The 26,070-nt window shown below is 43.6% G+C and overlaps 2 protein-coding genes across 9 annotated transcripts in view; one reads left to right on the forward strand and one right to left on the reverse strand.

Annotated features, from left to right (window-relative positions):
* Nucleotides 1–5,280, forward strand: part of LOC309620360 (uncharacterized protein) — a gene marked incomplete at its 5' end in the record, with an annotated part of 185,840 nt that extends 180,560 nt beyond the window's left edge. The window contains one exon of the mRNA XM_082376626.1: nt 4,771–5,280. The remainder of the gene's footprint in view (nt 1–4,770) is intronic.
* A 1,518-nt stretch (nt 5,281–6,798) lies between these two features.
* The window catches only part of ELAVL4 (ELAV like RNA binding protein 4), a 143,520-nt gene continuing 124,248 nt past the window's right edge, over nt 6,799–26,070 (reverse strand). For 4 of the 8 annotated variants that reach the window (XM_082371416.1, XM_082371418.1, XM_082371413.1 and 1 more), the window contains exons 4-7: nt 17,417–17,570; nt 14,979–15,204; nt 13,280–13,318; nt 6,799–10,290 (exon numbers count right to left, since the gene is read on the reverse strand). In XM_082371416.1, coding sequence (XP_082227542.1) covers nt 9,921–10,290; nt 13,280–13,318; nt 14,979–15,204; nt 17,417–17,570 — 789 coding nt within the window. In that variant the 3' untranslated portion in view covers nt 6,799–9,920. The other 4 variants (XM_082371419.1, XM_082371417.1, XM_082371414.1 and 1 more) reach the window with 3 other exon arrangements.

Consider the following 26,070-nt stretch of genomic DNA (forward strand, 5'->3'; position numbering starts at 1 on the left):
AAGGAAACATTTATTAGTTACTGCTATCTGCCAGGCTGTGTTTTAAGCACTTAATGCATTTGATCCTCTCAATACCATGTAAGGCGGGTACTTTATCATCCCTATTTTATAGATGAGTAAACTGAGGCTTTGAGAAGATGATCCATCGGCTGGAATTTAGGTACTTCCCACTACTCTTTTGTTTTTTAAAAATATTTATTTATTTATTTTGGCTGTGCCGGGTCTTAGTTGTATCATGTGGGATCTTCGCTGAGGTATGCAAACTCTTAGTTGCGGCATGCAATCGGGATCTAGTTCCGTGACCAGGGATCGAACCTGGGCCCCTTCCATTGGGAACACAGAGTCTTACCCACTGGACCACCAAGGAAGTCCCCCTTCCCAGTACTCTTAAGGTAAATATCAATGTCTTTCCACGGCTCATGAGGCCCTTGGTGATCAGGTCCCTTCTACCACTCCCATCCCAGCCCCATCCCCACCCCCAATGCTGAGTCACTGGGGGCTCCTTTCAGCTGAGCCTCGTTCCTCTCCACCTCTGGGCCTTTGCCCAGGCTATTACCCTCTGCCTAGGATGGGACATACTCACCTTATCCTTCAGATCTCAGCTGAAATGCCACAGTATCAGGGCATTCCTGTCCTCAGCGGGCAGATGTCCTTGTTACTCACTGTCAGAGTAGCCTGCACTTAACCTTAACAACACTTACCCCCTACTGTATACAAACATCTCTTTTGTCCCCTCATTGTATTCTCAGTGCTATATAGTAGGTGGTCAATGAGTATTTGCTGAATCAATAAAAAATATAGGGGAAGATGAGTCTAGGAGTAAGCAGGGGCAAGACTGTCAGAGAGCACCTAGTCCAACCCTTTCCTTAAAGCTTTGGGAAATTGAGGACCAAAGAGGTGCAGTGACTTGCCCAAGGTCACACAGTCAGTCAGAGGAAGAGCTGAAGATTCTGACCCCTGGTTCTGGGTTACTTCCATGGTTCCCAGTGTGATGCACCTGACCTTGCCCCAGTGCCTGCCTGTCCAAGTATGATTCATCCTTCAAGATATAGCTGATTGCTAAACATCTCTAGGATGCCTTTCTTTTTATACCTCAACTTCATCCCACCCTGCCAAAGTTAGAATTGACTGCTCTTTTCTCTGTGCTCTCCAAACACCCTCTGGCTTTGATCTCGCCCTGTGATGCTCAGCTTACATTTTTTTTGGGGGGGCTGCGTTGGGTCTTTGTTGCTGTGCGTGGGCTCTCTTCAGCTGTGGCGAGCAGGGGCCATCGCCGTGTGCAGGCTTCTCATTGAGGTGGCCCCTCTTGTTGCAGAGCACAGGCTCCAGGCGCCCGGGCTTCAGGAGTTGTGTCTCACGGGCTCTGGAGCACAGGCTCAGTAGTTGTGGTGCACGGGCTTAGTTGCTCCATGGCATGTGGGATCCTCCTGGACCAGGGCTCGAACCTGTGTCCCCTGCATTGGCAGGTGGATTCTTAACCACTGCACCACCAGGGAAGCCCTCAGCTTACAGTTGAGCTCTTCCAAGGCAAGCACTGTGTCTGATTCCTCTGTACAGATGTGATGTGTGAAGTGTGTTGTGATACAGGAAAGCAGAGAGAGGTGGGATTGTCCAGGAATCCCTAACCCAGCCTGAGGGTCAGGGAAGGTTCTCGGGAGGCAGTGAATCAGGAGCTGAACAAGCTGGATTAGCCACGTGGGTGGTACATGTATGTTTGTGTGTGCTTTGAGTGAAATGCGGCCTGGTGGTGGAGGGCAGGGCATTCTAAGGAGAGGAATCTTAATATCTGTGAGTTGGGATAATGAGATATCCACATGGTGGGTGGGTTGGGGGGCAACCCAAAGCCCCTTTTCTCTGAAGGATTCAAATAAGGAGGTTGAACTGACTTCCAAGGACTTTCCATAGCTAACAAAGCAGGCAAGGCCAAGACCAATTGGGTGACAAGTTGGGGAGGGCTGCCCTTTACAAATTGTCTGATTGGATCATCTTGGGTGAGACAGAACTTATGACTCTTGTGCCTACAGCCAAGAGGAGTAGGGCTTGGAGATAACAGTCTTTTCCCAGGTATTTGCTTATGAATGGAAGTGCCTCATCCTCTGCTCCAAAGCCTTCTGGCATCCTGCTTTTCTAAAGAAGTCCCCTGCCTCAGCCTGAGAATTCAACTCTTTTTCTCTTATTCTGCTGCCACCCGCCCATCACTGCCTTCCTAAGCTCCTCAGCACCTGCCTTCATCCCTTCACCAACCCCAGGAAGGCCTGTCTTAGCTCTACCTTGCCCAACCACTCCCCACTGTACTGCACAAGCTGCTCAAGCTGCCTGCCCTGCCCAAGCCATTCTTTACCAGCGGGCCATGTTGTGTAGCACATGACCCCAGCCCTGGCTTCAGCTATTTGGACCAGGTTGGGCTGTGAGAAGGCGAATTAATGGTACCAGCAACTTGTAAACACCAACCAACCGGGGCCAATCCGGTCCCTCTCTCTGGAATTTGAACTGTTTATTCAGGGAGAAGTGGACCTCTGGTAAAGAGAAATCATTGAAGAGCCACAGGGAGTAAGGAAGTGAAATGGCTGAGTCACTGTAGTGGCCAGGCTCCAGAGGACGGACCAATTTGTTCTCTGTTTGCTGAGGAGCAATCAGAGCCTCTGCTGGTGTGCGGCTGGAGTTATTGTATTTCGAAAGCAGCTGAAGTGCCATGAGACCAAGTGAGATTTCCAAGAGCTTATTCCCACATGCATCCCTACTATTTTGTCCCTCCTTTACTTGAGGGTTTCTCTGTTCTTTACATCCAGGGGTATCCACCAACCTGGCCAGTCGGCCCTGTCCAAGGTCTTTTCCTCTGGGAATCTTTCTGGCTACAGTTTAATTCCTACTATTCTTCACTGAGTGCCAGAGACTTGATGTATTTTATCTCTGATCCTTCCTTCTCTGATCAGGAATCTCAGAGACATTAAACAATTTGCCAGGGAATTCAAACCCAGAACTTTCTTTCACCAGAACTCTCCTCTTACCTCCAGGTCATATTCTCTTCCCTTTCTGGGCCCCGGAATACTCCTTTCACTCCCCACAGATTTTATAAAATTTCCTGTGAGTCTCCTTTCAGCACAGAAACTATCTGGCATGGCTAAATAATTGTTTCATATGTCTTGTCCTTGTAACAGAATACCAAACTTCCATTCCTGTTTCTTGTTTGTTTGTTTTCTGTCATAGCCTAATGCACACTGTCATGCACAAAATAGGTGGAAGAAAAAAAAAAGGCTGAATATGTTTACTCATTGTGTGCCCCTAGCTCAGTGCCTGGCATGTGGCAGATGTTCAGGGTAAGGATTCTAGTGTAGACAAGGCTTAGGTGGGTTTCTCCCTGCCCCCCACCACCCTGCCGTACCTCACAGGTAAGTGGGTGTTCAACTGATGGTGGTGGTCACATTAAAAGGCCGTCAGTGTGCTTTAGTGGAAAGACAGTGGATTGGAGCCAGATGGCATGGGTGTAAATTCCAGTTCTGCCACCTGCTGTACAACCTTGGGCAAGATACTTAACATCTCTGAGTCTGTTTTGTCAGATGTAAAATGGGGATTATGTTATGTGCCTCCCAGGATTGTTTTGAGGATTTGGGGGCAACACAGGTAGTGAAGGAGCTCCCACCACAGTAATACTGGTTCACACAATGCTTTAATTTGTAGAGAGACTCATAGGGCCAGCTCCAAGGGCAGCTAAGGTGGCTTGTAAACATTCTTACCTTCTGATCCTATCCTTGACTCTTTTCTACCTCAATGACTTTTGGTGGTTTAAATAGATCTGTCAACAAATAATCTTGTTTTTTGGCACTGCTGAGCAAACAGTGTTTAAAAACTATTACTTTTAGTTTTTCTTTGTCAGTTTGCTTGTAAACCAATACTGTTGGATCTGTTTTTCCATTAAAGATTTGGGGAGAAGGTTAGCCCCAGGCACAGGGCATTAATGTTATTTCCCTTGTTCGTTACATAACAGGACTCATCTCCACCTTTAATTGAAATGAAGCTCTAATTATGACAGAATTGGATCATAGCCAGGGTGGTATAACCGGGGGCTTTGGGGCCAGATAGGCCTGGGTTTGAATTCTGTCTTCACCACCTACTCACTTGCACAAGATACCAAATCTCTCTGAATCTCCTCGTGCTCAATGTTAACCGGTGATGTTACCCTTCACTGGGTTGGCAGAAGGACAAAATGCTAAATGTATAGTGTCTGGCATATTGGAAGGATAATAAATGCTAGTGCTCTTTCTAGAAACCATTTCTTAAACCTCGAGGACTTTGCTGGAAACTCTTTAAAATAATTACATGGCATCTTGCAGTGGCATGTGAATCCACTTTGTATTTGAACTACTAGTAGATCAAGCTGGACTTGCATAGGGAAGCTTTTTGGTAATTAACCCGGGGTTGGGTGATTTTTAAGCCAGTTTTCATTCTGCTGCAGAAACAAAAAAAGAGGAGACTGGAGAAGTGCTATTCCTTTAATTGAAGGAACACTTTTATGTTCTCAGGTCTATTTTAACCTTAAGTGCCGATTATGCATCATTCTCTCCTGTTAACAGACACTTCTGTAAGTGATCTGCACAGAGAGAAGTATGATTCTAACATAAATACTGTACCATGAGAAATTATCTTATTACCTAATATGCCAAAAAGTTAATAAGATAAAGGAACAGTACGAGCCATTTTTGGACAATATTAAAACTTGATTTTAGCTCATGGAAATAAAATGTAATTTCCTGTTATTATTCTCTTTTTCAGGTAGAACAAAGGCAGTGAAGGGTGTAAGGATATTATACAGCTGTGTTCTGTGAACTCTTGTTAAGGCTGTGGAATGGATCCAGGAAGGATGGCCTCAAATTAAGATTTTAATAGCTCTTCCATTTAGAACTCACACTCTTGCTTTTAATGCTGTCTTGTTAGATCTGATTTTTGACTTTGCAGGTGAAAGTAGAAAACCCCATTTCCTATTCAACTGTACAAATGTTTGCCTCTGTGTGTTTGCATGTGTATGTCTGTTAGGGAACAAATGCATTGTGCCTACAGAAAGTCAGGACAAAACAATTTCAAGAACTGAGAGTTTCCTGAATCATCTACGGTAAAAGGCAATTAAATGCCGAATTTTGACAAGGATAAAGTAGCCAGACCCAAATACTGACTGAGTAGGGGCCCCAAGAGACTTTGTGTCAAATGTACTTTTAAATGTTATTCTTTGGGGTTTAAATGTTTTATTCAATAAATAATGATTAATCTTGATGAAAGAAATTTAAACAGGACTCAAGTGGATAAAAACTGCTGGCTGCAACCATCATTTGGTCAGTGCTTGATCTTTGGTAGTGGATGTAAGTAGTTTTGATGCTGGTGGTGATGATGCGGGGTGGTTATAGACACCAGCATGTTGTTTTTGGCCCTCTTCTCTTCCTATCACTTTGACAGAAATAACACTAAGTAAATGACCTCAACCTTCTCTGGCATGCAATTCTTCATCCAAGCAAAACATAATGTACCTAGGACCTGAAAGAAATGTAATAATCTCTGCATTCTTGTGATTTGTTAGACCTTTCCTACAAACACCTACAGAAACTATACAATGTTTGCCTGGAGATTTGAGGTAACAGGCTTACACTTGCAGCAAGATGGATTTTTTATTAGATGTTAGGCAGACAAGTTGTGCTGATGATGGGAAGTGTTGCCAAGAGAGTGTATGTAGAATGTCCTTCTTTGGATACTTTAAAGATCTATTGAAACACCTACAGCTAATTGTGAAACTTTCAGGATACATCTGTTGGAGGCTGGGGAATGAACTACATGAACTGGTAAGAGTCCATCAACTTCCAATATTCCAAAATAAGTATCCATTTGTTTAAAGTGCACTAAAATGACACCTTTAAGGAGCAGGGGTGGTGATGATTGGTAATAACTATCATAGGTTTGGCAGCAACATTTTTAGACCCTATGTACATATTTGCGAAGCTCTGTTATTCCTGGGGGTAGTAATTAGTTTGAATGCCCATTTCTCTTCAGAAAAGGAACGTAGCAGCTTGTCTTTAAGACAAAACTAAAAGGAGAATCTTTAAGTATGTGAAGTTCAGGCTGACTGAGAGTTTTAATATTTAGCTTGGTTAATTAAATCCTATTCTTTGCCCTGAATTTAATTATCCCAACCATTGAGGTAATTTAATATAATAATAAAAAAGGAGCTAATGAGAAATGGAAGAGACTCTGACTATTCCTTCATCTGGATCAGTGGGGGCATTTCTTCTTCAAGTGTCAGTTTGTGGGTGGTGATGTGATGTTTTATGGGGTATTATGAATTTTCAATTAGTGAGAAGATGAAAAAGACAGGCAGTAGATCATCAATGAATGATCATATCAGGAAATCACTGAAAAGCTCATCTGTAAAGTTCAGGGCATATTTTAATATGACTTCATGATACCTTAGGCAGTCTTTTCCCCCTAGGCTGAGCTTAAATCACGTTCTTATACGCAGTATGAAAAAGTCCTTGTTTAAGGTTTCTATTCAAAGGTAAGAAAGTCAGATATTTGACACTTCTAAGCAAAAATGAGCTTAAATAAAGAGGTGACCTTTCTTTTCACTTCCAGTACAAGATGGTCTGTTTCCTTACTATTGCGCAAGCTCTGCCATCTCAATGCTGAGGTGCTGTGCAGTTGTATCAGACTTGGAGTCAAATCCCAGCTGAAAATTTGCTAGCTGTTTCAAGTTAATCTCACTGAGCCTCAGTCTTGTCATCTGTGAAATGAGGATAGTGCTATCTCCTTCTTCCAGATGGCTGCAGGACCAAGAGAGAGAACGTAGAGGGCACCACACAGCCTGTCTGACGCATAATAGAAGCTCCGCAAATAGTGACTCCCTTTCTTCTGCACAAGTCACAAGTATGCTTATAAATGAATAACAGACACTAGTGCATCACAATGCCAAACACAATGCCAAATCTGTCGGCTCATTATCAACCAGGACAGTGCTCCTCACACTTTAAAGTACCAGTGATTCACCTGGGGAGCTGGTTAAATATAGATTTGCATTCAGCCAGAGATTCTGCATTTTAACAAGCTCCCAGATGACACTAACTGCTGGTTGGAGACCGTACCTTTAGTAGTGTGGAACTAGGGCAATGACTTTTGAATACTGAGTTGACTTTGAGAGACTGGGCTAAGTTGCAAAACAGAAATTTACTCTACCTTTTTTGTTTGTTGTTTAATGGTAAAAATATTGGGGAAATCTGAAGATGCTACAGAAAAAAAAGTGTGAGTGAACACATTTAAAAATCTGGGAAGCTCAAATCCATTCTACACACTTTCATTTATTGTCTGGACAAAGTACAAATAATTCAAACACAACAAGATTATGAAAAAAAAACATTTACAATACTTTCCCTCAGAAATCATCTAAACTAGCAAGATTAACATGAAGTCATTCATTATAACTAAAGTATACAACTGCCTGGTCCTAAGATTTTTTTTCCTTTTTTTTTCCCCCCGCCAAGAGTGAACACTTTATAGAGAAGAGATTTTGGCATGCCTTTCCCACTAATGCTTAGCAAATGCATCAAACTTTGCCAGCAAACTGAGTTCATTCATAGCAGGTGATGTAAAAAGGTTTCCCTGAATGTTGAACGAGTGTTCTCTGAACTGAAATCTGGTGTTTTTTTTCTCAAAACCGAAAAGAGGAAAAAAAACAGAAAAAAAATTTAAAGGAGGAGACTATAATGCAGCCGTGGTTTTCGTTACCTCTCTACCACTACGGCTACTACTACAAAGTTTGCCTCTTCAGTGTGAAAACAACAGTTCTGTCTACATGCACTTAGTGGGTTCAGCATGAGAAAAAAACGCACAAAATAAGCACAAGTTATAAATAACCATAACGTTTTATTACCATTAAGACTAAACTGGTATTGAAAAGATTGTATATAACAAGACAAGAAAAGCAATAGCAAATTTAACTATCAACTAGATTATGCATAGCGAGTAACTGTTTCTATTACCCAGGGAAGAGCATGAACCCTTGTATTTTTTTGTTTTGTTTTTGTTTTAAATATATAACCGTACAAAGCACAAATATACTAAAATGATCAGTGCACTGGACATGGGAGAATGCTCCCTCAGTCATTTTGTTCCCTTAGCTCTGTTTTGTTTTCCCCAATCTGAATTACATTAAAATAAAGACCCAGTTGTTTTTATTTTTCTACTGTGCAGTAAGAAAAAATATTCACAACGAACATGACAATATATCAAACAATAGTTCTACACAAGTTACCTTGATACCTCTTTAACTGTCACTTAAATATCATAAGAAAACATTTTAAGACATATACAAACAAAACTAGCCAAGTGTTACAACTTATAATAAATTAACCCAAAGAAAAAATAACTTTATATATATATATTTATATTGTATATACACATACACACACAACAGAATGACACAATAATATGCTTCTTCCCATAGTTTAAGTAAACAAATAAGTAGTCTAGCCAATCTAGCTATATTTGATCTCGGCCATAGGCATCATCACATCTGCGATTAAATAAATAAGTGTTTCAAGCAACATAAACAGTGTTTCAAATGTACCAACACAGCCCAATTCTATCAGCACGGGCTACAAAGTGAATTTGAAAATTCCTTAATGAATTTAAAGCAAATGTAGTTTTTGTTTTCCTCTCCTAAACACATTACATTTAACTATGATACTAAGATATGTAAATAATTTCGTAGCACCTACTGCTCAAACTAAGGAAGTTTTAGATCAAAAGGAAAAATTAATCTTTTTAATTTTTGTTCTGCTGACATCCCATACTGATGACTTAAAGAAAAACTGTCTTTCAACTCATCTCCTTGCTTTTGGGTTTTGACTGTGGGGAACTGTGGTACCCTGGGTAGAATGAACACTCCTTTCCCCTAGTAATTAATAATTTTTTAATTATTATTACATGCTATGAAAAGATATGAAGATCATCTGTTTATAGCCCATCCTTCAAAAAACAGTCTACGAATCCAGTTTAAAACACACATCTTGATCTCTAAAAAGTTACCAGTGCAGTATGAACGCGACAAAGTTGTCAATTTCCCCTAAATTAGCCAGTCAAAATATTTTTTTCTCAAATCCAGATTCTCTTGTAAAAATTCTTTATATTTTATAAAAATAGATTTTTCTTGAAACCCATTTTCAGCAAAGAGACCACCTCTTTGGCAACGTTAATGTTATTAAATTGTTAATGTCATCAGGTATCCCCCTCGCCCCCATCCCCTAACAGAAGACTGTTTTAGTTCACATGATATAAAAGAAAAAAGGAAAAATAAAAAAATTTGCAAAAGTTTTTTTAATTTTTGCAATTTTTATTATTCCTCTTTAATTTGTGTGGGTTTTTTTTTTTTAACCAATCTGATTGGATCAACATTTTGACAAAAAAGAAAAATCTTTTTTTTTCTTTCTTTGAATCCCATTACTTTGTAAAAATTGTTTTATTTTTATTATTTTTTTTTTTGTTTTTTGTTTTTCTTCTTCAAATGAGCGAATGGTCATCTTAAAAAGACCCACCTTCAAGGAAGGTAGTAAAGTTAGCTGGCTGGGTAAAAATCCCTGCACGTCGCTATCTATGTATATTATAGTCAACAACGACAGCTATGAAAGAACATTCAATGCATCAAAGGTATTTTTTTGTGTTTTTTTCTTTTTTTCTAAGCATTATAAAATCCTTTCCTGGTACACCTCAGGATAATCCAATGTTTTAATACTTAGGCAACACTGGCTTATAAAGTCCATGGTTGAATATAAGCCTTGAAAAGTTTGTTTCTCTCTCTTTTGTGTGTGTGCGTGTGTATGTGTGTGTGCGCGCGTGTGTTTTGTTCGTATATATTTATATATATATTTTAATAAGTAAGGATGGGAAATTCAGGACTTGTGGGCTTTGTTGGTTTTAAAGGAAACTTGCAACACTCGGTCTCCCAGGCGGTACCCGTTGAGGCTGGCAATGGCCATGGCTGCCTCATCATAGTTGGTCATGGTGACAAAGCCGAATCCCTTGCACTTGTTGGTGTTGAAGTCACGGATGACTTTGACGTTGTTCACCGCACCAAAGGGGCCGAAGAGCTGCCAGAGGACACTCTCGTCGGAATCAGGGGACAGGTTGTAGACAAAGATGCACCAGCCTGTTCCTGTGTGACCAGGGATGTTCATTCCCACAAGGCTTGTCATCCCGTCAATGGTGATTGGGGAGAACCTGGGGGGACAAGCAGAAGGGGGGACTGGTCCAGACATCAGTCTGACCGTGGATAACACACAGATGCACAGACACAGACATGGGGCAGAGGCCTGAGTGAGTGTTTGCAGGAGAGTCTTCAGGGTTTAAAAACCAAAATACAAAAACTAATGTCTGTGGCATTTCTTCTAATGGGAACAGTTAGACTGGCTAAGGCACGTATATGCCAAGAGAAAGGCCTAGGTCAACTCCTAAAAACCACGAAGAACTCCCAGAGCAGGGTTCTGTCATACTATCAATCAAGTATATGTTCACAGGGTATCCCACTCTGACCCTCACCCTCCCTCCCCACAATAGATCGTGAGCTCTTCAGAGAAGGGGCCCTACTTCATTCATCCTTTTGCTCTACTTATTTATTCAGTGGAGCCCATATGGGAATCTCACAGACATGACACGTAGAAAACACTCAGTAACTGCTTATTGATTGAATAGGTGAATAACACTGGTGGATGTCGATGCTTGGGACATTTCATTTATTTTTTAAGCCAGTTTAGGAGATGGCCCTAGAAGTGCTCAAGTCTACCATCTTTGCAGTCCCTTGACTTAACGGTTGTCAAAGATCTCTCAGTATTATCAGGCATGGAGATACATGAGATCTCTCGATATTATGGGGCATGGAGATACACCCATTGTTATTAATCCAATGGGTGGCTTATGTTTCATTTAGCATTTATTCAAAAGAGTTCCGAAAAAAACCCTGAGCAATAATAATAAAGATGTATCACTCCTTGATGCTATATTATCTGGAATTCATTTCTAAGCGTCACAGGAGTGAGATTTCAAGTGGTTTGTGCACTTATATATCTTGAATCACTGTACATTAGAAAAGCAGAAAACTGTTATTTGTCCTATTACAAATACTTTTGTATTAGGCTTCAAAATCTTCTTAGTTTTCACATAATCTTGAAAAGAAAAACAATCCTTTAGATTCTATTCACCATCTGATAAAATATGTATGTGATTCATGATGGATGCATCAGATGAAAACAATTAGGTTACCAGTGCCTACAGCAGAAAAAATATTTATGAACATTTTACTTTATACCAAACTCATACAGGTATTTTGACTCTATACACTGACTAGTATCTTGCTTTTCATGTGGTTAGTTTTTGTTTTTTGTTTTTTTTTGAAGTGGGGGATAGGAGGAGAGGAAGCAAAACCTGGGGAAGTGAACGGATAAAGTGTCATTTAGGAATGTTTTTAAATTACGCATATATTATTAGAGATTCAAAAGTCCTATGAAAGAATAGTTGTGTATCTAACTAAAATTTAGATAATCAAATGGCTGCTGAAGATACGCTAAACATAGCGACTCAACAGATATTATTTTTGGTATTGTTCACTACGTCAGTCTTCCCTCTTACTTAAAAACAAATAACAGGACAAAACCAAAAACATCATGGTAGAGATTCTTAGCAGGGCAAACCCATGTCTAATTGTTATTTGCATTATTTCTGAACATTGTCTTCTCAACCTTCTCTCCTCCAACTGAGTCAACTGACCTCTTTCGGTTTATAGGTAGAGAATGGCTAAATATTATAAGGCCAAAGTCAGGGCCAGCAAAGAGGTTTCAAGTAGAGCCTCAACTCTAGATGGTAATGTTACCTGGAGCACTTTGCTAGGAAGGACTCTGGATCCAAATCTGGGTTTACCAGGAAAAGAGAATGCTCTTACCAACTTGTGAAGTTTACTGTGGGTGGGGAACTGGAGGAGACGGCGTGTGCATGCCGCACTGCAGTTGTCTTTCCTGACCTCATCTACGTATAAGCATCACTCTCTTCATAATATTTGGTGCAACCTCACAATAGTTCAAGAGGAGCAAAGGTATTGGACAGAGCTGGGAAAAAGTGTAAAATGCGTGGGAACAGGCAAGCAGTATGCTAGACACGTGGAGATAATTCACAGTTACCCTCATGGGGGCCGGGATTGAGATTCGAGAGGCTGGCACCCTGACCGTGAAGTCTGCAGTCAAGTTACTTTCTCCACTGCGTGCCAGTTTCCAGAGCAGGGTACCTACCATGCACAGCAAGTGGTGAAAGGCCTGCCTCATACAGGGAGTGTGACTTGGACTGTTCAAGACCACATCTCTTTCCCTTGACTGCAGGAAGGGGAATTAAAGTGTGCAGCTCTACAGAGCAGGATGATGAAGATGTTATCTCCCTAGCAGCTCAGTGGGGCTTATCAAAAGTACACGTGGGAATCTCATGGACACAGTGACATAAAGCACCCAACCTCCCGAGATTCAGTTTCCAGACTAGGTCTGGAACACCCTTGTGACTACATTCAGAAAGTCCCCCAAACCTTAACACCACAAAAAGGTTTTAAATAAAAGAAACAGCAAGTTTAAAACATACATACATATATAACCAAGGGAGGATTGCTAATAACTGCTAAAACCTGTAACAAAAGAAACCCCTGGTTGAGGTGCACACAGATACACTTCATTCTCAGGCTGGGCCCTGAAATGCACTTTGAGCTGGGGGCGGGAGTCATAAGGTCATCCACGCACTTATTCATGCTTTGGCCAGGGCTGGTAGTCCGAAATCTAATTTTTCCACTGACAATCATAAGATGATTAGCGAAATGTTCTAATTTTGATTTGCTGGAATCTGCCCTCTTAACTGAATCTTGGCATTGCTAATGTAAAACAGTTGCTTTGCAAGTTTGCAAAATCATCTGGCAAAGAGTCACAGCCTTCCCTCTTAGGGGAGCCGCTCAGAGGACCAGATTATCAAAGGCTTGGTAGCTGTGGCACCTGAACCATAGGAGAAGCCCACCTGCAAATAAAAGAAAAAGTGAAACACACAAACACACTTTGTGTGCCCTAAAAGAAACAAAACCAACTGAGGTCTGAAAGTAAAAGAGAATTTGACATGCTGGTGGAAGAAAAAGGAAGAATTAAAAAAAAAGTAAAGTTAGTGAATTAAAAAAAAATTCTAGCCCCAGTCTGTGCCAACACGGACATCTGGCAATCTGTGGAGTTTTAATTACCTCTTTACGCCATAGGCCATATTAAGCAAATTGTCCAGCCTGCAAAGAGAAGGAGGGTCTCTGGGTTAATGCCTCACAGATGGCAAGATCGCTCAATGGAACTATTAATAAGAATGCTCCATTTTCAAAGAAGAAAAGCTCAAAAACTTTCCCCAGTGCTTAGGAGTCTATCCGCTGGTAGTTTCCCCTTTTCCTGCCTCCAACTAAAGTAATTCATGTTCAGGTCAATGCTAGAGTTTAAAGCAAGTGTCTAATGAACCTTCCTTTCTTTCAAGGTCTCAATTAATCCCACTCCCCCCACCTCTCAGAACATTTGTGAGGATTTTATTTTACGTTGTGCTGTGAAAATTTTTAAAAAGGGGTGGCATCTTAAGTTGTTCACCTTTTACTGTAATGAAATTTATGAATAAAGGTCCCTGCTCCAGATTAACAATATAAGCACACACATCATGCATATCAGAATGGATCTTTTCTCTTAGCCTGGCTACTTTAACTAAATCTTCTTACCACACACATCTTTTTTTTTTGATGTGGGGGGAAGTTTGAGGGTTCAGATTTTTAAAAAATTAGCTTACTATTTACAACCTGAAAGCACCGCCCAGCAAACTGCCATTTTGTTATAATCTCCTTCACCTTCAGTATCTTACTTGGGGATAAGCTATTCACATCATGGGGCAGTAGTAACCATAGTTTCCACCATTAGAAGACTGCTGGAAAGGTTTTTTACATAAATACTGCATGTACTCTCACACAAAATAAAAATTAGATGACTTGGACTCTTCATGAAATCATTAACCATTTCATGTTCAGGGGGCATGGGAGTACACTCCAGAGGCTGATTTTTCTCCTCATTGTGGCTAGATGGAAGGGCCTACTATCTTCCCATGTGACGTTTGAAAAAGAGAAAGACCTTTTCATTAAAGGGAAGTTGGGACATGGGTGGAATAAAATAATTTTCAGAATTATTATGGGTAGGTCAAGAATATTCTTATCTCTTGCATAACACAGGTCGGACTGCCTACATGGTCAAGGTTGGACTGCCTACATGGAGAGAAATCTGCCTTTCAGAAATGTCCCAGGAGAAGGGGAATGCCCCGTTGCACCTGGAGCTTCCTGGGGGTTGGGTACCCAGAGGAAACACTAATAAGGCTTGGACAAAGTCTTCCTCCTTGTCTTCCTGGAGTCTGCTGACAATGTCAGAGTAAAGGTAACACAGAAGAGAGGATCCCCTCTACCCCCACCAACCCAACAGAGTTACCGGCAGAGGAAGGAGGAGGGCAGACCAAACCATTCCCTCTGGCAAGGATGTGCCTCCTGGGCTGCTCTTTTCTTTGACTTTACTAAAAGCCACTGCCTTAGCTTTAAGTCTAAACTGCTGAATGTGGTCACTTATCTGTGATTAACTCTTGTTGAAACTGAACCTTCTTATTTGGTTAAGAAGTGCAGAAATTTTGATTCAATCAAAGAATCTGAAGATTAATCACGGTCACAGCGGTAGTTTGAAAGGGGCCTTAGAAAAAGCATCTGGTCCAATCATCAACATTTTACAGCAGTGGAAACTGAGATTTGGGGGCAATTTCCCACAGTGATTCCTAGAGGCATAGGTTCTCACCCCGCCCCATGCTTCAGGGCCGTGGGCTTCCCTGGCTCTTGTCCAGCACTCGTGTAGCAGGGCTCTTTCCCCCGTGGGCACGCCTACCTGAACCTCTGAGCCTGGTGGTGGAGTGGGCCGGGGTAGCGCCGGTTGGGGGACTGGTAGAGCTGGGAGAGCAGGGCCTGGCTGGACTTCTGGCTGGGGTTGTTGGCAAACTTCACAGTAATCGGTTCCGTAGCACCACTGGGCTTCTGGCCATTCAGCCCTTTGATTGCTTCTTCTGCCTCAATCCTCTTATCAAACCGGATAAATCCCACCCCTCTGGACACTCCTGGGGAAAGAGAAAGAGCCTTGATAAAGAGTGAACAAACCAAACTGGTAAACATCTCCAGGAAGAGATGCGCTGGGGCCCATGGATTTCCCTGGGGAGTCAGCCCACCTGCGGGGCCAGGGCTGAGCCTGGCTTCCTGAATCCTTCTCACCCATCAAAGTGCACCTGCCTGCATTTCTGCCATCATGGCCCTGGACAGTGACCCCCACCCACAGAACACAGGCATCTTTCTCATCTGTCCCTTCCAGCACCCCCCGCCACCCTGCTCAGTCCTCAGGTCTCCCTTCAGTTGCTGTAACTGATCACCCACTGTCCAGTTCCTAGTCCTCCAATGTGTCCACCACACCTGGCAACTAAATAATCTATTTGAAAAGCAAACTCTGACCATAGTATACCTTTTTAAAACATCTTTTATACTTTTTCTGCACCTTTTCAATTTTTTACCTTGTGCATGGTACCTATTCCTCATTGCTCCCCACTCCAAACACAGAAAAACAAATGAACAAAACCCACAAAAAAACCCTTCCATAGCTCCATGCTGCATACAGATGAATTCTGGACTTCTGGGCATGGCATTTAATGCCCTTGATGATCTGGCCCCAACCCCCTGCTGAACCTCACGTCAGCCATGCTGAACTGCCAGATATTTCTTGAACAGGTTATGATGTTCTTCCTCAACTCCACACCTTAGGGTATGTCCTATCCACCTATTCTACAGGATACATCCTATCCACCCAGCATGCTCTGTCCCTCCTTCTTGCCAGATAACTGCAAGTCATCCTCCAAAACTCTGGTCAAACATCAGCTCCTTGATGGAATCTTCCTTCCCAACAGTGCCCACCAGGCACAGCACGCCTTCTCCTGAGCTCTCGCTGGGCAATGGACAGCCCTAGCAGGTACTCATCGCACTGGAGTCTTGTACGGGCAGGACTGTGCCACCTTCATCCCTGGTCGCTGGTGTCCCTCTGCGCAGCGTCTGGGGCAGAGCTGCCTTCAGTGAGGGTTTGTTGTAATAGTCAAATGATAAACACATGCTAAATGGCTCCCAGGGGGTGCTTTAAATTAGAGTAGGTGAAAATCTTCTGTCATCAAAAATGCAGCCTGGGGGTAAGTGGGGGGAGGGATAAATTGGAAGATTGGGATTGACACATACACACTACTATATGTAGTACAGATAACTAATAAGGACCTAGTGTATAGCACAGGGAACTCTACTCAATACTCTGTAATGGCCTATATGGGAAGAGAATCTAAAAAAGGGTGGATATATGTATTTGTATAACAGATTCACTTTGCTGTACACCTGAAACTAACACAACATTGTAAATCAATTAAAAAAAAAATGGGGGCTTCCCTGGTGGCGCAGTGGTTGAGAATCTGCCGGCCAATGCAGGGGACACGGGTTCGAGCCCTGGTCTGGGAAGATCCCACATGCCGCGGAGCAACTAGGCCTGTGAGCCACAATTACTGAGCTTGCGCGTCTGGAGCCTGTGCTCTGCAACAAGAGAGGCCGCGATAGTGAGAGGCCCGCGCACCACGATGAAGAGTGGCCCCCGCTTGCCGCAACTAGAGAAAGCCCTCGCGCAGAAACGAAGACCCAACACAGCCAAAAATAAATTAAAAAAAAAAAAAATGCAACCTGGGTGCCTTTCTTACTGACAGGTGGTGGCAGCGGTTGCTTTTCTTTATGATGGCCAAAGTATCACAGCATCAGATCCTGGGTTATCCCTGCACTGCTACTAACTAACTGGACAGAAGTCACATGCCCCGCTTTGGACCTCTGTTTCCTCATGTGTGAAATGAGGCAGTTTGAGGTTGCCTCTAACTTTACAATGCTATCATTGGAGCCAGAGCTATACATATAGGCTCTTTTCACATACAAAAGTAATGTTATTTGGTTGAGGGTTGAAAGAGACTTTGAAGGTCATTCAGCACCACTCCCAGCCTGATGGCTGAATCCTCTTTACAACTCTGCCAAGTAGTTTAGCTGCTGCTGGAACAATTCCCACGATGGAGATCTCCTACTTCCCAAGATGGCCCATTTTAAATTTCAGCAGTTGATTGATAAAAAGTCTTTCTCTTAGGTCAAAAATCTGTTTACTCATGACCCGTATCCTTTTCCCCAAGTAACCACTACCTCTCCGCTCCCATGGGTCACAAGGCACTGGCTGGTGGCACTGAGACACAAAATAACGACAAAAAAATACTTAACCTGTGACTTGATCCACCAGGATTCGTGAGGTGATGATACGGCCATATTGTGAGAAAAGCTGTTCCAGTTCCTTCTGGGTCATGGTTTTGGGAAGGCCGCTAACGTAGAGGTTAGCATCCCTGATTGAGGCAGAGCTTGGACGCGCGTATGAGACCTAGGAAAAGGCAAGAGGTGCTAAATCCATTACAGGCAACACCGAGTAGAGACTGAGTCGACAACTGAGATGACAGCCCCGCGTCTATCATTCTAACTCACAATGTCAGTTCAAATAACTCTGTAGTTCAGATTTTTAGCTACTTTTGTAACAGTAATGAGAACCAGGAGAACAGCAATAGAGGAACAAAAGGAGAGTTGGTGATAACTTAAAACAAATGCACAGATAAGGGTCTCTAAGTGCAGAACAAAATAGCTACTGTATGGCAGCTGTTAAATGCAGAACTACCCACGCATGGAGTTCTGAAGATGTACCTCCTGGATGTGGGTGTATAGATGATTTACTGTATCCAACACATAATAATCTTTGAAAAAACCAAAAAAAACCCCATGAAATTCTGCTCTGCAGATTTCTTTCCTTGCCAACCCCACCCCACCCCCATCCCCTTCTTGAACACATAAAAGCGATCAGGTTCTCTGCAAGATTTTTTTTATGTCCCATCCTTTGAGTTGTTCCAATCTGTTCTCACAAGGTCTGCTCTCGCTGAATGACAAAGTGCTGGTGAAATGGGGCTGAATGAACATCTGCTTGCGAAACTGGATATGTGACCTTGTCATAACATCTGCAAGAACCAGTTGCCTTCTAACTTTGAGGCGGAGCAGATGAAACCACAATAAAAAAAAATGAGGGCAGGATGGAAAGGAGGGAGGGAGAGGGCAGTGGAGAGAGAAGTGAGCCTCACCGATGGTTATAATAAGTTCGACTTTGTAAATTTGTCCTCCCGGATCTCTCAACTGCTTTTTTTTTTCCCCAAAAAGCTAACACAGAAGTGTAAACAGATCTGAAATTCCATCTGCAAGAAGCCAAATCTGTAGCAGTACACATAAGCAAAGCAAACCCCAGCAGTCATTAATTTTAGACTTTCATTTACTTATTTATTTATTTTTTAAGAAAACAACATCAGACATTTGAAATATAATTTACAGCTAGTCTAACAAAAGCACTTTCCTGCTAAAGCTATTTCTGGGGCGGTTATGGCTCAGAATAGATGATGAAAACAGTCATTTCAGAGCACATCTGACAATGTTGGACAGGAAGGGACCTATATGCCTTATTAGCATTTTTTAGTTTTATTTAATTTGTATAACCAATTCACAGGACCTGCTAAGACTATAGGGGTGAGTGAGTGAGTATGTGTGTGTGTCTGTGTGCTCTGCATACACAAAAGCACGTTTGCAAAAGGAATTATACATGTTAAACTGGACTTTTGGCATTAGGAACTAAACCTCCAGCAGGGAAGGAGACCTTGCATCTGAGAATGGGTCTAGCAGCAGATCACGCAAAGAGGCGTGAAGGATAAGCAGACCCCCTCACCCATGGCACTCTCTCCCTTTCCATGCTGAGATGCCAGGTCCCTTTCTGGGTTCCACACCTAAAAATAGATGTTGACTCAACAGATAAAATGATGTGAGTGACTAATCTGCCTTGCTGGCCTCCTCCTGCCGATGGAGCAAGGCAGCCAGTCTGAGCATTTACCTCTTCTAGAAACTCATGGGTGGCCTCTGTAGGCTCCTTCCCAGCACATGGATGACATGCACAGAGGCCATTTCATGGAGGGTCCCTGTGTGTGTATCTGGGGGTGGGGACTGAAGGAGCAAGAATCCCATGTGACTGCCAGGACAGGGCGTCACTCTACACAAGGTCCTCCTACCCCTGTCCTTTCAGGTTATAACTTAGCAGAAGTATTTTTTAGGCACGAGGAGGGAGCGGTAGGGAGAAGGAAATAAAAACATCACAGTGATATGTCTATGGTAATGAGGGTCACCCTTGTCTCACCCCTGCCAATTACTGACAAATTAATTATCTGAATGATCTTCATGCTCCCCCAAAACATACCTTCCCACCTCTATGCTTCTGTTCATAGGGAATATTTTCCCACCTACTTCCTCAGGTCCTAATGCCACTCTTTTTAAGACCCAGATCAAATGCCACCTTCTCTAGACAGCTTTTCCCTAATCTTACCTCCTCCTAAAAATCCCCCTCGAAGTGCTCTCGATGAACCGCACCCATGGTACTTAAGCCATCTGACCTTGATTTTCCATCTCTCTATCTAGTCTGCTGATCTCCTGGAGGTCATGGGTTGTGTATGTGTGTCTTATTCATCTCTGTGGTTCTAGCTCCCAACACAGAGCCTGATACTCGCAGGGTGCTTAACACCCACTGAAAGAGTGAATGAACACCCACGGATCATAATGAATGACTTGGGTATTAATGGCTCTTTGGGTTAATTGCAGCTTGGATTCCTCCACTTAAGGGGATCGCTGAGAGTTAAGCATTCTGTTTTCCTACTAAGTCATAGCTGTGTTTTCCTACTAAGTTAAGAGCTAAGAGACATGTTTCCCATTCTCCAGTATCTGGGGTTGGAAGGACTGAATCTTGTTCGAGAACTAGATTTAGAGGCCTCTCTTAGCAAGCATTTTCTGAGGATCTACTATGAGCCAGGCATCGTGCTGTATGCTGGGGATACACAACAAGCAAGAACAGGCGTGGTCTCTTGCCCTAAAGGACTTCCAAGTCCAACAGGGGCAACAGACAACACACAGCAGGTAGTCAATAAATAAACTGAATGGAAGAATGGTGCATATATGGACCAATTATCATAATGCCGCAAGATGTGTGCCATTCCAGGGCTGCATATGTGGGGCTGGAACATAGAGAAGGGGAGGCTAGTCTCCCTTTTAATTAAGGGTTAAAAGGGCCAGGAAGGAGACAGAGCTGAGGTGAGACTGGTGGTGAGGCAGGTCGTATCACAGTGTGTGGTGGGGTCAGGGAGCCATGGCCTGATGAGAGCCCTCCTCTGTTGTGAGGACAAAAGAGATGACGAAGGTCAAGGGCTTAGTGCAGTGCCTGCCTGGCACCCAATAAGTGCACAATGGGTAGTAATGACCTTGATCCCCTTATTTTGGGGCAGCTAGAGCTGGGGTACAGGGGAGAGCAGGCTGGGGACAGATCTGCTAGGGAAAAGGAGCTGGCACTGGAAAGTCAATGACAGAACCAAAACCATTTCCCCAAAAGAGGATTCTGACAGAGGCAGAATCTCAGCGAGGGAGTTTTACTGTGACAGACCCCAGTCACTGAGCAGTGACGCATCCCTAGGGTGAACAGCACCTCAATCATTCACCAAGCCTAAATCCCGCTTAGTTTTTCTCCTCTATTTGGAAACTTAGGTCTATTGTTCTCTTAGTTCCCTGTCTAGGAAACCTGCAGAAGTGGGAGTGGGCGAAAAACAACAGGAAAAGGACCTTCCCACATTCAACATCCAAATGCTTGCCCTAGTATTGAAACTTTTCAAGTTTCTTCATACATTTATTAAACCCTAACTGAGTGACTACAGGTGTCAGGCCCTTTGTTAGGCTGAAACATTTCTAAAACAATCGCTGACTTTTAGCACCTCCAGAGAGTCCGCCATTGCTGGCTTATTAACCCCGCTAGAGCCCGAGGCTTCCAACGCTGGAGAAAGTGCCCTAAAGAACCCTGTGCCTCAGACCATCAGGATCCTGCTCACTTCTTTCATCCAGAACCTCTGAAAACAAGACTGGTATTTCTACGCCCGCACCAATCTTGCTCTGGACCTCAGGAGCTGGAGTGAGGAGATGACCCCTTTCTCTCTGGGTAAGGGTGGCCCAAAGGCAGGTGACTGTACAAATGATCTTGATGGAAGATTTGCAGTCACTCCAAACTCCTTATCCCTCCCCATCCCTGCAGGCTCACAGTAACCCCTACTCTCCGCAAGACTGACAGTACAGCACGGAGCTTATGAGACATGGGCTGGCTCCAGTACTCACTAGCTTTGTGACCTTGGGCAAGTAATTTGATCTCGATAAGTCTGTTTCTTTACTGGTAAAAAAGGGGAACAATTCTCCTTTGATGGGTTATTGTAAAGAATTAAGACGACGGACTTAATGTGTCTAGCACATACCTAGAGTTTAGTATCAACTTGGTAAATATTATTATGTGATGCCTCAGACAGGCTTTTGTGGGTCAGTCTGGGACTAGCCCCCATTGGGACACGCCTTCCAATTTTACCACACAAGCAAACATCCGGAACACTACCAGTAAGCGCCTACAAAGCACTGCCCTCCTCCATCGGACGGGTGGGGGTCTGGATCATCCTTTACCACTTCGCAGCCATGAACTTCCTCTAGCACATTCCTACAGATTCCACTGCCTCACATCCACAAAGTACTTTCCACTTTCCAAAATGACTTCACAAGGCTGCTCTCTGTGGTAAGGCAGGCATTGTCATTTATCACAGATGGGGCTGCAGGACCAGGGCTGGGGCTGCCCCTTGCGACACAGCACTCACAGGTTCCTTCACCGGCTCACAGCCAGGGCTTGGCAGGGTGGGAGGAACAGCACGGCCTGGGGAAAAGCTTTCCTGAGTCATCGGGCAACACCTTGGTCCTTGTCTGACCCGCCATGGTACAGAAAAAGAGAACAGTTGGAAAGCATAATAAAGACATGATCTTGGGTGCTATGAGGAGGGTAAGATGAGAGGAAAGGGGCTTCTTGAGGAAAACACTGGTATTAGAAGATGAGAGTTCATTCATTCCTCCCCTTCTTGAACACTTACTGTGTGCCAGGCCCTGTGCTGGGAGAGTTTTGGCTTTAAGGGTTCCACAGTCTGGTGAGGGAAGTAATCAGACAAGTGGAGAGTGTAACACAGAGGGCTGCTCCTGACAGGGGGAGACTCGTTTCCCATGCCTGGCGTTTCCTCCCATGCGGAGGATATGCCCCCTGGAGTAACAGTCCAGGCCTCTTGGTACCCCTGCAGCCCCTCTTCTCTGGGGAAGTGGAGCAGTGGCTCTGAATAGGCTTCAACAAGGGGGATGAGCATGTGGGCCTCAGACTCCGCCTGCTTCCTCCCTTCCGGGAGCCAGATGCCAGCCGGAAGCCCACTTTCTACTCCAGGCTCTAAGTTCTATGGGAGCCGCCTATGCTCTCCTGCGGGAAGGCCTATGGGGTCCAGAGCACCTGTGACACAGTATGTCAATCTGTCAAAGTGTGGAGTTCCATGTTAGGAAGCCCATTGTGTCCACGGAATCCATTTGGGCCTTAATCATTAATAAAGAACTTAGGATTCCATAAGTTTTTCTCTTTTTGTCTTATCTCTCAATTGGTTTAAAACATGGATGTACAAAACAGGGGTGTCATTTGTTGGGCCCTTTTGAATTACAAGGATCTCTACCATTAACCGGATGTTTTCATGAGCTAGGCATTCTATTCACAAAACTGCTAATCTCCACAACCATAATTCATGGTAAGGGGAAATAAGGGTGACAGGTGACGCTGGTGATCTCAGCAGAAAGCATTATCCTTGAAATCTGTTTCACTGAAACTTGATGTTGGAAGTGACCTCAAAAGTTCAGGGCAGGATGTAAGACAGCCGGCCAACCACCTTACACAGTTCCAAAGACAGGAAGCTCACCACCTTACGAGGCATCCTACACCATCACTGGCCATCACTGATTATTGGAAAGTTCTTCCTTCTGCTGAGTTCAAACCTGTCTCCCCCGTAGCTTCCAACCTTCTCCTGTTTCTATTCTGGCTCCACACACTAGGAGCGTCCTTCCTCAACACCCCTTATCGTGTGGGTCTCACTGATAGGTGATAGAGCATCAGGCAACTGTATTTTGAGGCAGGTCACTCCAAGGAGTTTCTCATTTATGTTACTTTAACTGAAATGGAGCGTCTATTCTGGAATGGAGACAGGGGTTAAGAGCAAGCGTTTTGGGGTTAGAGAGATGCAGATTTAAATCCTCATCACTTACTAGCTATAAATGGTAAGGCTTGAGGTAAGTCACTTACACTTTCTGAGCTATATCACTTGAATAACCTAGTTTAGAAGCTTTCTAATAGAGCTATTAGAGCGTTAAACAAGCTAATGCATATACGATCCTTAGGCACTATGCCCGGCACACAGTAAGTGCTAAATAAATAGTGGCTTGGATACAATTGTTGTGTACTTAGGCCTTATGCCAGACACTGGGGGTACAAAGATGAATACAACAGTCCCTGACACGTAGGACTCTTAGTCTAGCAGAGGAGACACACTCCTTTCAGAAGATCAGGCTGCAGATTTTCCCCAGTCTGTTGTAGCACCCCGTACTCTCCGAGTGAGCAGAAACTCCCTAGAGCAAACAGATCCCTGGGGACAGACATTCCACAGAGACCAGGAGGATGGCAGCAGAGAACAGACTCTGGTGCTTCCAGGGCCTTCTAGGAGCACACCCTCCCTGGGACTTCTGATCCCACCACCAGGAGCTGGGAAAGAAGAAGGAAGCCAGCTGGCTCCTAGAAACAAGAGTTTTGATTGTCAGGATCAGCTTACCCCTGTGTCTGTGGCTGCAGCCCTGCCCACAGGCAGGACAGGTGTCTGCTTATGTGGCCCCACTCCTCAAACTTCCCCCACCCACCACCTGATATATGATCTATGACTGATATGATATTCTTTTATCTTGAGAAACCTGATGGTAATGTTTCTAATGAGTTCTGATTGTGCTACTTCTTGCTGCTCAAGACCTTCAGTGTTCCTCCAGCACCTTTTGATGGAAGCTCAAATCCCTTACCTGAGCATCCAAGGCCCTCTGGGATCTGGCCCAGCCTCTCATCTCCTGCTAACCCCTCTAAGCACCCTATGCCTCAATTCAAATAAAATGTCTCTGGTTCTTACTGTCTGTTCATCCTCGTGGCAAAATGAACTCCTGCCCATCCTTCCAGGCCCAGCCTGAATGCCACCTCCTCCATGAAGCCCAGACACAAATGACTGCTCTCTCCTTGGACTCTACAGATGATACACATTTCAGTGGCAGCAGCTATCACACCCTGCCTCCCATCACAGCCATCTGTGCTAACACCTCATCTGCCCAAATAGTCTGAGCATTCTAGCGGTCTCTGCAGACCCTCTGTGGCATCTAGTCTCAAAGCCTTACGTAGGGCAGGAGCACACATTCTCTGAATTGAAACAAAATGTGTAATATACTGTATGTAATGCATTTTAGCTCCTTTCCCAGGCACTGACTCTGATGTGGAGAAGGAGCTAGAGGGAACCACAGATTTGAAGCGTATCCAAGAATATCATGAGAGTACTTCTGGCACAGAGTAGGCTGGATAAATAATTCTTTTAAAAAATGGTGTGGTGATAGAATTCGTGTGCCTTAAAACTTCTTTTAAAAAGTCCATCTAATTATCAAGGGGGATTATTGGTATGAGGACCTTGCTGTCTGTCTAGTGACCCCCAGAAGGGAGAGATGTGCTAAAGGTTTTATGGCCTGGTTAGCGGAAGAGCTGGTCTCAGACTCAGGGTTTAAGACACCGAGTCTCCTCACTAAACTTCAACTCCTGAATCTTGCTATACTGGTAAGACTGCTGTGGCCACTTGGAAGCTCCACGATACTTTCCACTATACAAAGTAAGACTTAGATTCGTTCTTTATGTATCTCTGAAACATGTAGATGGGAAAAAGTCTTCCCCTCTCCCCATGTAATTTTTACCTTAGGGGTAACCCTATTCACTATCATCTTCATGCTGGGGAGCATTACTCAAGCAATCCACTATAAGCCAGGATTACCTATAAGTGAGATATTATTAGTTCCATTTTCCAGACGACAAACTCTGGCTCAGTGAGGTCAAGTACTTGTCCAAGGTCACACAGCTGAACTAAGACAAAGCTGGATATGACTAAGTTCTGGGATCTTTCCGCTATGCCAGGCTATCGTGGACAGTGAAATAGAAGCTGTGTACTTGGCACAAACTGCTACTTTCCCTGGAAAGTTACCAAGCTGGAGAGATCACGCTATAATATTTTATTAGCTAGACTTAAAGTTGGAAGGAACCATTCTGTAGATGAGGAAATAAGTCCAGAGAAATCAACTAAGTTGTCCAAGGTCATCCTAGTAGTTTCTAACGGAGCTGGACTGGACTCTCCATCTGAACTCAGAGCTCTTTTGAGTGGACAGCAAGGGGTAAGGGGAGAGGGATGTGGCTCTATGACCTTTGACAGACCAGCTGATCTGCTCTGGGGCTTCATGGTAACCATGGAGAAGTGATCCTTTATTCCCCAGGGCCACTGATGTTCTAGGCCAGCATTGTCCAACAGAACTTTCTGGGATCAAGAAAACATTCTAGATCTGTGCTGTCCAACATGGTAGCCACCAGCTACAGGTGGCTATTGAGTACTTCAAACATGCCTAGTGTGACTGAGGAACTGAACTTTTCATTTAATTTTAATTATTTTAAACTCGGATGTAAATAGCCATATATGGCTAGTGGCTAGTAGACAGAACAGCTCAAGGCCCAGGAACAACACAAAGTTATAGCATCTCAGAGCTAGAAGGAACCTTTAGAATCATTTAGTCAGACTCCAGTCTGGTATAGGAATCCCTCTAAGTCACCCCTGACTCCATTTGCATGTGTCTGACAATCAGGGACTCACTACCAC

Source organism: Balaenoptera borealis, assembly GCF_965194805.1.
Source record: "Balaenoptera borealis genome assembly, chromosome: 1".
In the NCBI taxonomy this organism is placed as follows: domain Eukaryota; kingdom Metazoa; phylum Chordata; class Mammalia; order Artiodactyla; family Balaenopteridae; genus Balaenoptera; species Balaenoptera borealis.